At 42.8% G+C, this 15338-nt stretch overlaps 1 protein-coding gene across 1 annotated transcript; it reads right to left on the bottom strand.

Moving 5' to 3' along the window:
* Window positions 1-2228: 2228 nt before the first annotated feature.
* COX4I2 (cytochrome c oxidase subunit 4I2) lies at window positions 2229-8281 on the bottom strand. Its single transcript, XM_075276886.1, has 5 exons — window positions 8125-8281; window positions 7542-7638; window positions 3464-3622; window positions 2548-2679; window positions 2229-2470 (listed from the first exon to the last, which is right to left on the bottom strand). Exons 1-5 carry the CDS (start codon window positions 8245-8247, stop codon window positions 2334-2336), a joined length of 648 nt encoding a protein of 215 aa, XP_075132987.1. The 5' UTR covers window positions 8248-8281; the 3' UTR covers window positions 2229-2333.
* Between the last annotated feature and the right edge of the window lie 7057 nt (window positions 8282-15338).

Raw genomic sequence — 15338 nt, 5'->3', positions numbered from 1 at the left:
GATCAGGATCCTGAGAAATGCCTTTATTCACATGAACCTTGACCATCTGACTCAACTAAGGCTCCGTTCCCATGGAGTAACGCTCCGCTCATTTAGACACGTAAAAACGTGTCAGAGCGAGGCGCTTCAAAACAGATCCCATTGACTTCAATGGGTGCTGGCTTACGCACACTACCCATTGAAATCAATGTTATAAAGCCTCCCATTGATTTCAATGTGTAGCACGTGTAAGCCGGCACCCATTGAAGTCAATGGGATCTGTTTTGAAGCGCCTCGCTCTGACACATGTTTACGTGTCTAAATAAGCGGTGCATTACACCGTGGGAACGGGGCCTTACAGTTCAGACTCCCTTTTTTTTGTGTGGGTTTTTTTTTTTTTATTTGTTTTTTTTTACTTTTTTATTTTCTGTATAATAAAAGTTTCATTAAAATGCCTTTACATATTTTTTTGTCTCCTGGATATCTGACCAGATTTGGATATATGGCAGGGGGAGGTACTTCAGTCAAAAAATTAAAAAGGTTGTCCAAGTGGCTCTGCTCTTATACAAGTTAAAGGGATTGTCCGGGATATATTATTATTGCGGCAAGAAGGCAGGAAAGGTGAAATAAACACAAAAACAAAAAACACATTCACCTGTTCCTGCTGTCTCAGGCCCTGAGGTTTCTCTGGCAGAAGTGGCCAAAGGAAATGAACAGGGATGTTAACTATACTTTCCTTAGGCCAGAAAAGCCCTGTGTTGTCACTGAACCGGACAGGGATCTGGGACACTGAGCACAGGTGAGTGTGTGCTTATGTGTGTGTGTATATATATATATATATATATATATATATATATATATATACATACACACACAATTTTTTTAAATCTTGCACAGCCACCTGTGAAAGAGTGCCATACAAATCAGCTGATCTGTGTTGGATCTGGATGTCAGACCCTCAAAGATACTGATGTCCAATCCTGTGGAAAGGTCATCAGTATACATTATGCCAACTTGAATATGCACAATTGGTGGAGATAGATTGTAAAAGCTGTGCCTCTAGTGAATTGGAGAACTTTTATTCCAGTGGGTGCCATATGATGTTTATTATAAATATCTAGTGAGTGGGATCAGGACCTATTAACTAGTCCCCTGAAGATAGGACTTGTGATTTTCGAATTTCTGCACCAAAACTTAGTTTGAAAAAAAAAAAAAAAAGTGCAACTTTGTGAGAGAGAGTGCCGAATAACAGAATGTGGGCTAAGTTGTACACACTGTGCCAAAATTTTGATACATTAATGTAAACAATCCTACGTATAAGTGCTGTAAAGTTAGACAACACAGTCTAATAATGCAACACTATTATCCTTCACTATCGGGCACTGTGATAAATCTGGTGCATCAAGACTAGCAGAATATATTAAGCCATTTGCACTGTTATTGTGCAATAATTTTTTTTACCAAGCCTGACACATCCATTTTCCCTGTCTTTATGGTTTGGCCTGGGTAGCTATGAACGGCAACTATTTCAAAGGTCAATTTTACTCCAGTTCCTAGGTGGCTTGGGAGTCTGAAATGCCCCTTCTAGAGTTCTAGTGTCCTTGGAGTGCCATGGCCCAACAAATGTGCACACACTGGAAAACTGGCATAAGTTACACCTGAAACAATTGACAGTTCTGGATTGGCATAGATTTCATTTCTAGCAATCGATTACCAAAAACAAAGTGACTGCTGTTTACCACTTCCACCGTAGTACACTGGGGTGCTGGATAGGCCTCCGGACCGACGAGGACTTCCAACAATAGGTAAGCATAAGAAAATATGGTCCGCTACGCTCCAGGACTATGAAATTTCTTCCTTTATTTACTCCATATTAAAAACTGATTTCAGACAAAAGACATTTAGAAAAAGGTAGGAAAAACAAACAGTGCTCTAAAAATCGCTGCCGCATTTCGGGGTGGAAGCCCCCTTAATCATAGCTATGAAATTTCGTAGTCCCAGAGCGTAGCGGACCATCTTTTCTTATACTTCCCTTCATTTCTAGCACATGGGATCTCCCGTGGTGTGCTTAAATTTTTAAGAGGTACTTGGGATTCAGGTAAGCAGCAACAGGTTGTCCAGGCATACTGGGAGTTTTTTCCTATTAGCTAGAGGGCTACAAGTTAAAGACCACCGGAGTAAACGGCATATGTGGGTAACAAATTGACCCATTTAGGATTGTAAGTAAAGGTAAGGTCACACGTGTTACGTGAATTTATTAACAGTTTATTTGTGGACTGCTGGTGAACTAGTAGACGGACACACACACTGCGGTTAGGTTGTATATAGAGAGTTTGTGTTGGCTTGGATCCGGTTTATTTCTTCCAGTCATTCTTCTCATAATCCCAGTTGGAGGAGAAGCCTTCAATAGGCCCTACACGCATGTCCAGCATCCTACGAATCTGCATTGCTATCCAGTCCTCTTGCAGGGTGTGTGGAAGAGGAGGGAACACTACATGAATAGAAACCATTGTCAGTCCCACTCTAAGGTGACCCAACGAGGAGCGTCATTTCTCATCGTATACTTACCATGTACTCTTTGCCACCACACTATGAGTCCTGTTACACCAAAGAAGAACAAGATAGCACCAATAACAGTTTTCCACTCATTGGACGGTTTATTCAGCTCTGCGTATGTCAGATTAAACTTTATGCGGTAAACTGTTGGAAGAAATAAGAAAGGAAAGGGTTAAAGTGTCAACCAAACAAGGACAACTCTCACACCAAGGGAGCATGTAAACACCTTGGCCATGTCGGAGTTGGCAACAATGATTAAGGGGGTATTATACTGGGGTAAATTGTACAGTGGGGAGCATATGAAGGGGTGCATTATACAGTGGGGCCATATTAAAGGGGGGAATTATACGGTGTGGAAAATTTACAGTGATGACATACTGTGTTGGGGCCACTAAAGGGACATTAAGCTTTAAGGTGCACAATGGGATATAGCTGGGCATGGTTATAGCCAAAGTGGGCATGGGTGTGGCTAGAGGTCTAACTGATTTTGTGCTTTGAAAGTTGGGAGGTAAATTCTGAAAATTTCCAAAGCAACAGTGTGTCAACTCAAGATTTCCAAGATTGTAATTTCCAGGACAATATTCTAAACCAGGGGTCCTCAAACTTTTTAAATAGTGGGCCGGAGGCAGAGCAGGTCGCACAGACATCGGGAGCGGTGCCCTCCAATAGGTAAAGTGAAGTGCGCTTCATGGCCTGGCCCGAGCTCCCCAGGAGCTTCATTACAAATGCACGCCTGCCGGCGTTGTCGGCAGGCCCAGACAGAAGTGCTTGGTGGGCCGCATGTGGCCCGCGGGCCGCAGTTTGAGGATCCCTGTAATCTAAACAGACTAGCTTTTCAATCACGGCCCAGCGATAGCCATACGGTGGTGTACAGATTTCCTGCAATGACAACCTGTAGACCACTAGTCATGATCACACTGTACATTACGTGCTATCTTGTCTTCTGGGCTCAGCTGCTTCCAAGGTCCTTTTTCCTTTTCCTTAAGTGCAGTTTCTTGGGAGCTCAGACTATCATGGAAGGGAATATCAGGCAGAGGTAAAGTCCGGTGGTCAAAATATGCCGGCTTGGTGTAATATGGTACTGCATCTAAAGATGGAAAAGATGATTCTATTAGACCAGTTATTCCTGTCCATAGGGGGGAATATTATATTTTGTACCTGGTGTTACATTTATATTCTGTTAGATAATGAGCAGTTTCATAGCGGTTACAGTGAAGGAAATAAGTATTTGATCCCTTGCTGATTTTGTAAGTTTGCCCACTGACAAAGACATGAACAGTCTATAATTTAACAGTAGGTTAATTGTAACAGTGAGAGATAGAATATCAAAAATAAAATCCAGAAAATCACATTGTATAAATGTATTAGCATTTTGCATAGAGAAAAAAGTATTTGATCCCTCTGGCAAACAAGACTTAATACTTGGAGGCAAACCCCTTGTTAGCGCGCTCAGCTGATGATGAAGTTTGCGCACGTCAGGAGGAATTCTGGTCCGCTCCTCTTTGCAGATCATCTCTAAGTCAGTAAGATTTTGAGGCTGTCACTTGGCAACTCGGAGCTTCAGCTCCCATCATATGTTTTCTATGGGATTAAGGTCTGTAGACTGGCTAGGCCACTCCATAACCTTAATGTGCTTCTTTCTGAGCCACTCCTTTATTGCCAAACACGACAGTGTTTTTAGGGGGTTTTGTTACAACTGTTGACTAATGACTTCTAACTAGAGGTGTGACCTACATATCTACAAGTGTCCTAGGCTCAAGGACAGCTCATACTTGTAGTACAGTACACGTTATTCACTATTGACTCATCATATTCGGCCTCCTTATCCAATCCTGCGACTCAGTTGGGGAAGATAGATTTATTACTGTCAACTTCAGACCAGGCAAGGAGAAGATGCACCAATATTTATATAGACAGTTTTCTCTTGTCTGGCTTACTTTGAACAATACTTTTGCTTGAAAATTGTGGCACACCCCATTCATTTCCTTGCACCCCCTTTTCTAGACACTTTTTAAAATGGAAAATGTGTACGAGTATGAAATCCTTTAAACCAGGTCCAGCAAACTAGCCAAAATCACTTGGCTTTCATTGTGAGTTTCAGTCGTGATTTCTGGACAGCAAGCCTAGCCTGTCGAACCCGCAGCAATATTGTATCTGTTGTAGGTTCATAACCCACAGGACAAAATGTCAGAATTCCCAGTTTAGCTCTCAGCGATTCTGCCATGGTTAACCTGTTACAAAATTGCTTGTAAATATGACATGAATCCATCTTTCCATGTTCAGGTTTTCTGCTGCAGTTTTAAAGCCAAAACCAGGAGAAATAGCACCTGTCTGATATATTGTACTTGTATGATCAACATCTGGTTTTGGCTCAATAAACTGCATCAGAAAACCTGAAGATTTAATCAGACCCAAGGGTAGGGACACACAGACAAAAGCAATGGAGTATCTAAAGTGTACATGGTATTTATAGGTTCTCGCCAGTTATGAGCCACACTTGGTTTAGGCTTCAAAACCTGCACATGGGGGAGGAGAGGTTAGCCTTTCCTTTAATATACTATACGGGGACATTTTTGCTTACCTAAGCCAGTCCAGGACAAGCCCCGCCCCCTTCACTCCGCCCCCCTCCCCTGGGGGGGGGGGCGGTTTCTGTCGTCCGTCTCGGGCGGCAAAAAAGGTAGGTTCGCCCCAGACAATACCCTAACCATATATATATCCCGTTTCAATTCAGCAATGTTTTTCTGATTTAGGCAAAGGCTCCAAGTTGCGAGCTGCAGCAAAAAAGTGCTAGAGGAATACCACGGCAAAGCGCATCCCAGTTTTTCCCACGGCGCTTTTCACAGAAACTTTCTGCTTTCTTTATTCCTATAGGAAAATAGTCAGCGTTTTTGCAGGTATAATTCATATGTTGCGATTTCCAAAACCCCGATTGTTTTGAAAGTTGCAGCATCTTTGCTGCAAGTATTTTTCCGCAATGTGTGGAAGGGCCACAACCTTACAGTATTTTCAGGTCATTGACCTCAGAGTGATGTTCTGATTGCAAGCTTACTACCCCTCTCTGTGAGCAGCAGACAAAACATCACAGTAGTATGTGAGCTCAGATGTGGGAGAAATTTATTACCAATGATTTTATTGCAAGGGAAAGTGGAAAAGGGAGGGGTACACAGAAAGTGAGAGCAGGCAGATGCATAATGGGAAATGTAGTTTTTCCACTGATTCACTGCCTGTAATCAACAGTGACACAAGGGGCAGCAAGTAATATAAAGCTAAGCAAAGGGTGCACAAGGGAACAGTATTTAGCATGGGTGTGGATGTATTTGCAGATAACTTTTTAGGATCTGCATAACTCCTTTAAAAGGATCCTATCATTTAAACACTTTTTTTTCTAGCTGACACGACGGAATAGCCTTAAGAAAGGCTATTCATCTTCTACCTTTATCAGTCACCTCCGGCCCGCCGTTTGGTAAAAATACAGTTTTTTTTTACCGGTATGCAAATAAGTTCTTTCGCAGCACTGGGGAGGGGCCCCAGCGCTCAGACAGAGTGCTGCACAGGCGCCGGAGTGTGACCCCAGCCAGAAGAAGATGCAGAAGAGGCAGTTGCTGTTGAAGATGGAGGCGTCGCTGGAGGGAGTTCTCTGGCAGCATTGGGGGCGCCCCCAGTGCTGTCTGAGCGCTAGGGCCTGCCCCCAGTGCTGTAAAAGAACTCATTTGCATACCGGTAAAAAACAGTATTTCCACCAAATGGCGGGCTGGAGGTGACTGATAAAGATAGGAGACGAATAGCCTTTCTTAAGGCTATTCCGACATGTCAGCTAGAAAAAAAAAAAAAAGTGTTTAAATGATAGGATCCCTTTAACGACTTTTACATGAACTTCAAGCTGAGGCGACATAATGCAGAAATGCAGTGTTCCTAGGCATGGAGAAATGCAGGAGAAAAAAAAAAAGCTGCATTTTACAGTCCTAATAAGGTGACTTATATTTTATATAATCTCATTTCCACATCATTTGATACAAAAAAAAACATAACAGGTAAAAGGGGTTATCCAATTTCTAATAATGATGGCCTATTCTAGCATAGGTCAGCAATATTAGATATGTGGGAAATGACAGCCATAGATCCCCGCAGATCTGCAGTTCATGGACAGCGCTGAATTTGGAGAAAAGTGCCACTGTATTTTGTCTTTATTGGGCAGGCATAAATTCCAAATTCCGTTATTGGATTTTGACAAATTCCACAACAAATTTAGTATCAAAATCAGCTTTAAATTCAGCGTCAAAATCCTCATCTGTTTTTGTCAAGCAGAATCTTCTTTAAATTCCTGAAGCAGAAATTTTCTGCATGACAAATTCAGCGCCAAATTCCTAACTGCAAACTTACCCCTATAGTAAATATGTGTCTACCCCGCTCTTCCCACTTTCATAAAATGGTGTGACCTTCACCTGAATCCTTTTTTGTGCACCACTCTGTGTCCTCTAGACTTCATTTCAACAAGTGATTCTCATGAATATCATTACCAGTGCCTAATTCTTTGTCTTGTGCCCACCTTATTCTGTGCCCTTTACCTACTGTTATATGATTTAATAATAATATAATAAATTTTATTTATATAGCGCCAACATATTCCGCAGCGCTGTACAATTTGTAGGGTTCAAATACAGACAGAGATACATTACAAAGAAAGTCGTTTCACACAATGGGACTGAGGGCCCTGCTCGCAAGAGCTTACAATCTATGAGGTAGAGGGGGTGACACAAGAGGTAGCAGGGGCGGCATTGCTTATGTAGAGGTCAGACACTTTTGTAATAGAGGTTACTGTCATTATACAAACATAAAAGTTTATGAGCCGTCAACAGTCGTGTCCTTTAACATGTGGATGGAGCTTGGACAGACAAAGTTATCCTGAGATGACATCATATCATGTGGGATCATGTGGGGTAATGTGGGAGCGGGGACAGAGGAAGGTTAAGGGTTTACTGTTATATGATTTGTCTAACAACACTTACCATGGTCCCCATGGCTGTGGGCACCTCTTACACTGATGGCTCCCAAAAGCCTCATTTTAGCCAAGAGTGATGACCTCTGTGCCAGAACCGACAACATCTGTAATGTACAATAAGATTGTAGGTCAGGATGTGCTGAATAATAAGCAGCTGTTCCACTCTCCTGCCACAGAGCAGCGCTATATAGGACGTCCTGGCACTGCCACTTGGCATCTAAGTTGCTCATTCCTTTGACCTCTGTGAACAGGGAAAGGTCAACATGTCTATTTTTTTTTACCTTCTGCTGCGTCCATCTATGAACTTACAGTTAGATTGTAAGCTCAGTTGGTAAAGCGTCTTATACTCTGAGGAAAGGGATTTGGGGATCTGCTGGAAAGATACGAGAAGCTATTGCATTCACTGACATAGCCGGTAAAGGCCTTAGAGCCCTTATTGCCCTGACATAAGCTCAAGGTCCTGAATCAACGTCACAAAAATCTTCTTACCCCCCTCCCCAGGTTTTAGCAGCCCCTCATTTACCAAGCAAATCACACATTTCGAGAGATTGCAGACATAAACCCCCCACACAGGCCTCTGCAGTACTCACAGTGAGAGCGAGGGAGCTGAGCTGCAGACTCTGTAAAATGGAGAGAGACTCAGGCACAGGATCTGGGATCACAGCCAGACACAGTTTTTGAGAAAAAGCCAGGAGCAGGGCATTCTGGGACATTGAGAGCAAGGGACGCCTTAATCTACCCCGCCCCCCAAACATTGCAGAAAATGAGAGAAGAAGGAGGGGGTTCACGTAATATCACAACGTTCGCCCCATCTCTTCCTGTCATCTTGTCTCCTTCCTCTTCTCTGCCACCGGCCATGACAGTCTGCTTTCTTCAACCACTGTTTTCTTACTCCCCCAATCTTCACGCAAGGACGATTAAAGGGCACCTGTCACCATTTTTTTAATCTGTGCATCTAGCTGCAAGGTCACTTATACCGTAGAAGATGACCCTATAATATAAGGCTTAGAGAGAAGGGCACATGCAGTATGTTAGAACTTGCCCTTTCCCAAAGGGTTCTGTGAACCTGAGCAGGTAGAGTTAATGTAAAAAAAACCTTAACAGTCACAGTCATAGGAATAAAGAAGACCACGTGGTCCGTCTAATCCTGCCGACTACGCCAGAGCGGTCACATAGATGATATTTTATTTTATCTTAGGATAGATATAGTCTGTCTAATCTGCCCTAACATTTCATTTTAATTCAATGGAGAGAAGAAAAAAAAAAGACCCTCACATCCCAATCTAATACAATGATCTAATGCGTCTCAGCAAAATCTACAAAAATGAACACGAGGTTCTTAGTATACACATTGCTCAAGGTGCACAAGCCCACTAGCCACTTCAAGGTGACCTCTATATAGTGGGTGCCTACACTACTGGGTGCGGTGTTGCACAGCGGCCACTGCAAAGCAGTGCCCACAGGGGGAGAGACCCAGCAGGTCAGCAACACCCTTGCCACCACCCGACAGATACAGCACCACTGGAGTGGCAGACACCATGCAAAACCGCACCATGTGAACAGATCTCAAAAAATTCACCTTACCATACTGCTTCAGTCAGAGGAGTCAGCGCTAGTAGGTGGGTCCCTATTGCAGTCTCCTGCTAATTAAAAACACCTGGGCCAAATGGGAGGGAGTGCAGGTACCAAGTGAGGGGGCAGACATAACACAATGGAGAAAAAAAAAGACATGGACATGAGGTTCTTAGTATACTTATTGATCAAGGTGTATAAGCCCACTAGCCACTTCCCAGCGACCTCTTTATAGTGGGTTCCTACTCTACTGGGTGAAGCGCTACACAGTGACCACCACCACTGCAATGCAGCACCCACAGGGGGAGCAACCCAGCGGTCCAGCAGCACCCCTGCCACCAGACCAAGCCCCCAGGCTCTGAACCACACCAACCCACAGGTACAGCACCACTGGAGTGGCAGATACTATGCTGTACCGCACCATGTGAAAAATATCTAAAAACAATTCACTCAGAGGACTGAGGGCTTGTAGGTGGGTCCCTTTTGCAGTCTCCTACTAATTACTGCATTGCAGTAGTGGAGGTCGCTTTGCAGCGCTGCACCCAGTAGTGTAAGCACTCACTATATAGAGGTCGCTGTGAAATGGCTAGTGGGCTTATACACCTTTATCAATATGTATACTAAGAATCTCATATACATTTTTGTAGATTTTGCTGAGACGCATTAGATCAATGTATAAGATTGGGATGTGCGGGCCATGTCTTTTTTTCTCCATAGGTGTATTATTTCACTTTATGTTAGGATAGACATGTGTATTCCAGATATGCTTAATTTCACTTACAGTTCTCAAGGTATGTTGACCAGGAAGGAAAAAGAAATAGTCAAAAAAAACCCCGTAGGATCTCATGACAGTGCTTTTGGTAGACTTTCAAGAAACCTTTTACGCCAAACAGTTGCTACCCTACATAGGTACTACCTTTCTCTGACTGACTCAAAGTCAATGTGGTTGGACTTTCCCTCTCATAGAATGTAGTGATGTTGCAGCCAAAAAATACACCCTACTTACACAGGCCTTTTGTCACTTGCATTTACCGAGCCACTCAACAGGAGTGGAAAACTTCCGATAGCCCGAGCACAACTGTCCTGTGGTGTATTCAGCCATTGCTCAGTTCTCAAACATGTCTGTACTCCACACTCACCGATTCTCAGTCTCATGGATTTACTAATGTCATGTTCAATTAAGAAACCTTTGTTTTATACGAGAGCCTTTCATGTCTGATGTGGTTACAAGATGTCAAGTTGTAGCCCACAGAGCAAGTGACACCAAAGAGATCGCTGCCGAACCAATTGGCACCCCAAGTTTTTGTTTGTTTGGAGAAATATCATTCCACCTTTTTCTAGAAAACAAGATACCATAGGCAGACACATTGTGGGAGATTTATGAAGATTGTTGTATTCGTACCCCTGCGGAAGATACACCGCATTTATGATGCAGCACACACCTCTCATAACTCAGATGCATCCTCCGCTGGGCCATATGCCTGTATACTGAAATCCACATCAGTTACAATGTCATCAGTAGAAGTCCAGATGTTATATATATATATATATATATATATATACTGTGCAGGTCATGGTGGCCATAGATAATTGGAGGCAGCCACTCCCTTTCTGCGAGGCTGGCCTTTATTGACTGTCATACAGAGTTACAGCTTAACATAATTGAGGTTTGTAAACACAACATCAAAGAATCTGGTAATTTCCAGACGGATTTATTACAGTAATTTATCTATTGATCAGTCTGGTCTTTGGCCAACTTTCCACTTTATGAGGGTAATGTAGATGTCTCTGTCACGGGACTGGCATTGTTAAGGAAAACATTCAAAACATGCGAAACGTGTAGAATTTACAGCCACATCATAGGAAAATGTAAAAAAAATTCTAAAATATACATATAGATGATAACAAATATATATGTATAAATATACAAATACATTTGCAAAAATATACAGCCACCTAGTGGCCATTTGTGGTGCTACAGGTACTTTATCTTGTGCATTTTTTTTTTTTGCTATATTTCAACCTATTGGTCACAAATCAAACCTGAATGTGTAATATTAATGTAGTTTTGAAGTTGGTTTTTGGAATTGATCTTACAGGTCTCTTTTATTAAAGGGTCTCTATCATTGGAAAAAGTCATTTTTAACTAATCACATCCTTGCATGGCCTTTAGAAAGGCTATTCCACACCTACCTTTAGTATGTAGATTGCCTCAGTAGTGTTTGAATAAGTCCGTTTTTATCCATATGCTAATTAGGTTCTCGGTGCACAGGAAGTTGCCAGCTAGCTCTCATCTCTATGCTGTGTGTGGGAGCAGGGAGGAGGAGTCAGCAGCAGCCTGTGCTGTATATACAGAAGACAGTGCACAAAGAGACTTCCAGGTGCACAGAGAACCTAATTAGCATATGAATAAAACAAAACTTATTCAAAATCTACTGAGGCAATTTACATACAAAAGGTAGGTGTGGGATAGCCTTTCTAAAGGCTATGCAAGGATGTGATTAGTTAAAAATGACTTTTTCCAATGATAGAGCCCCTTTAAAGAGATTTTCTTAGACAGCATACATAAATAACTTCATGTTAAAGGGGACTTGCACCTGTCTACAGAGCAGGGTCCTCCCACCCACTGGCCAAAGAGAATTGAGAGGTTGCTGACCATATCCACAGTTGTAGATATTTTACTGGAGCTTCAGTGATTGTACATCGCTGCGGAATATGTTGGCGCTATATAAATAAAAATTTTTATTATTATTATTAAAGCATTGGACAAATACTACAACATGAGCTTCAATTCAGCTTCCAGTGACATTTCACATACAACAGGACCTCTTCATTCATCCATTCATGCAGCATACACTGCAATACTGGCATTTCTATTACCTACAGTAAAATATAACCTTTGATAGAACTTTAAAAACCTCATAAATGAAAATACCCAAAAGGACACAATGGGTTGACCCATTTAGCCTAAATTTCCCCTTTTGTTAAAGTTGAACAAAAAAAAGGGTAGGGGTAGGACAAAGAACAATGGAATCTAGAATTTGGCCATATACTCAGTCCTAGTAAAAGCTCCAACAGTGGATAACTCTGATTGCACCCCTCAACGGGTAGAGTTTCAAAAAGAGACCCCAATATAATGATAGCAGTTCCATTTTGGACTGAGTGCCATCCTCTCTGGGACTCACACAGTGCAGTGGAAACTTGCTATAGGCCTACACCCAACAACAGGAAAGCAGAGTTCATGTTCCTCCACAGAACAACCCTTTACGCCCCTCTTATGTCTCTGACTACTCAACATAGTGCGTGCACCGCTGTGTTTTGGCACATGCTTATGCTGGTTATAGACCTCCAGTGAGTGTGAGTGCCAATCTTCTTACCTGGAGATGCCTTCAAAAATATTTCCATCTGTACCTTATGCATTGTTGTATATTGTCACCTAATTATGGAACCCCACTTACCCCTGTCCCACAGGCCCGATGCCTTGGGGTAACCCTGGACTCCGACTTATCCTTCAAACCAAATATTCAAACCCTCAACACCTCTTGTCGCCTCCAGCTCAAGAACATCCACCGAATCCGCTCCTTCCTCACCCCAGAAACTACAAAGATGCTCGTCCAGGCCCTCATAATTTCCCGCTTAGACTACTGCAACACCCTTCTGCATGGACTCCCGGCAAACACCCTCGCCCCCCTCCAGTCCACCTTAAACTGTGCTGCTCGCTTAATCCACCTCACCCCCCGATCTTCATCGGCTGCTCCCCTCTGCCAGTCCCTCCACTGGTTACCCATAGCCCAGCGAATTGAGTTCAAGCTACTAACACTAACATACAAAGCCATCCACAACCTGTCCCCTCCATATATCTCTGACCTCATCTCCCGCTACCTGCCCACACGTAACCTCAGATCCTCCAACGACCTCCTACTCCGCTCTGCCCTCATCCGCTCCTCACACAACCGTCTCCAAGACTTCTCCCGTGCATCCCCCATACTCTGGAACTCCTTACCACGACACATAAGACTGACCCCCACAATCACAGGATTCAAGTAGGCCCTGAAGACTCACCTATTCAGGAAGGCCTACAACCTCCAATAACACTATCACCACACTGCCATCTGTACAGTCTCCCCCTCTCCTTCTGTCTCTACCCCCTTCCCTCATAGATTGTAAGCCCTCACGGGCAGGGCCCTCTACCCCACTGTGCCAGCCGATCACTGTTAGTATGATATGTACCTGTATATTTTGTGAATTGTATGTAACCCCCAAATGTAAAGCACCATGGAATTAATGGTGCTATATAAATAAACAATAATAATAATAATAATAATAATTAATTATGCTTTGGTTTTGTTTTTTCTTTATAAGCTTCTGTAACCAGTCTAGCTCATGGAGCTGACTCAGTTTTGACCCTCCCATGAGGGAGAATGGTTACTAATAGATTTGTGTATATAATGTCCCATATTGTCATGTTTGTAATCCACTTGTACAGTCATGGCCAAAAGTTTTGAGAATGATACAAATATTAATTTTTACAAAATCTATTGCTTCAGTTTTTCTAATTACAATTTGCATATACTCCAGAATGTTATAAAGACTGATCAGCTTAACAGCAATTACTTGCAAAGTCAATATTTGCCTAGAAAATTAACTTTATCCCCCAAAACACATTTCAACATCATTGCAGCCCTACCTTAAAAGGACCAGCTAACATCGTTTCAGTGATTGCTCCATTAACACAGGTGTGGGTGTTGATGAGGACAGGGCTGGAGATCAATCTGTCATGATTAAGTAAGAATGACACCACTGGACACTTTAAAAGGAGGCTGGTGCTTGGCATCATTGTTTCTCTTCTGTTAACCATGGTTATCTCTAAAGAAACACGTGCAGTCATCATTGCACTGCACAAAAATGGCCTAACAGGGAAGAGTATCGCAGCTAGAAAGATTGCACCTCAGTCAACAATCTATCGCATCATCTAGAACTTCAAAGAGAGAGGTTACATTGTTGGCAAAAAGGCTCCAGGGCGCCCAAGAACGACCAGCAAGCGCCAGGACCGTCTCTTAAAAGTGTTTCAGCTGCGGGATTGGGCTACCAGCAGTGCAGAGCTTGCTCAGGAATGGCAGCAGGCAGGTGTGAGTGCATCTGCACGCACTGTGAGGTGGAGACTCTTGGAGCAAGGCCTGGTCTCAAGGAGGGCAGCAAAGAAGCCACTTCTCTCCAGAAAAAACAGCAGGGACAGACTGATATTCTGCAAAAGGTACAGAGAGTGGACTGCTGAGGACTGGGGTAAAGTCATTTTCTCTGATGAATCCCCTTTTCGATTGTTTGGGACATCTGGAAAACAGCTTATTCGGAGAAGACGAGGTGAGCGCTACCACCAGTCTTGTCTCATGCCAACTGTAAAGCATCCTGAAACCATTCATGTGTGGGGTTGCTTCTCAGCCAAGGGAATCGGCTCTCTCACAATCTTGCCTAAAAACACAGCCATGAATAAAGAATGGTACCAGAATGTCCTCCAAGATCAACTTCTCCCAACCGTCCAAGAGCAGTTTGGCGATCAACAATGCCTTTTCCAGCATGATAGAGCACCTTGCCATAAAGCAAAGGTGATAACTAAATGGCTCAGGGAACAAAACATAGAGATTTTGGGTCCATGGCCTGGAAACTTCCCAGATCTTAATCCCATTGAGAACTTGTGGTCAATCATCAAGAGATGGGTGGACAAACAAAAACCTACAAATTCTGACAAAATGCAAGCATTGATTGCACAAGAATGGACTGCTATCAGTCAGGATTTGGTCCAGAAGTTGATTGAGAGCATGCCAGGGAGAATTGCAGAGGTCCTGAAGAAGAAGGGTCAACACTGCAAATATTGACTTCCTGCATTAACTCATTCTAACTGTCAATATAAGCTTTTGTTACTCATAATATGATTGCAATTATATTTCTGTATGTGATAAAAACATCTGACAAACACACATAAAAACCAGAGGGCAGCAGATCATGTGAAAATATAAGATTTGTGTCATTCTCAAAACTTTTGGCCATGACTGTACACTTGATAAAGGGAAGTTGAACCCCAAAACGTGTTGTAATGTGGACACTGATAAAAGAGTATTGCTTGGATCAAAAGATGAATGGGGATTTCTTTTCTTCTTGATGATTATTTTCTAACCAGTTATGACTTGGTGACTACTGCTTGGACTCTCCATACAGCAGTAGATATCCTGTAGCA

Source organism: Leptodactylus fuscus, chromosome 6, assembly GCF_031893055.1.
Source record: "Leptodactylus fuscus isolate aLepFus1 chromosome 6, aLepFus1.hap2, whole genome shotgun sequence".
Taxonomy (NCBI): Eukaryota; Metazoa; Chordata; class Amphibia; order Anura; family Leptodactylidae; genus Leptodactylus; species Leptodactylus fuscus.
Note: the sequence above shows the minus strand (reverse complement) of the source record. Positions and strands in the feature narration are given on the sequence as shown.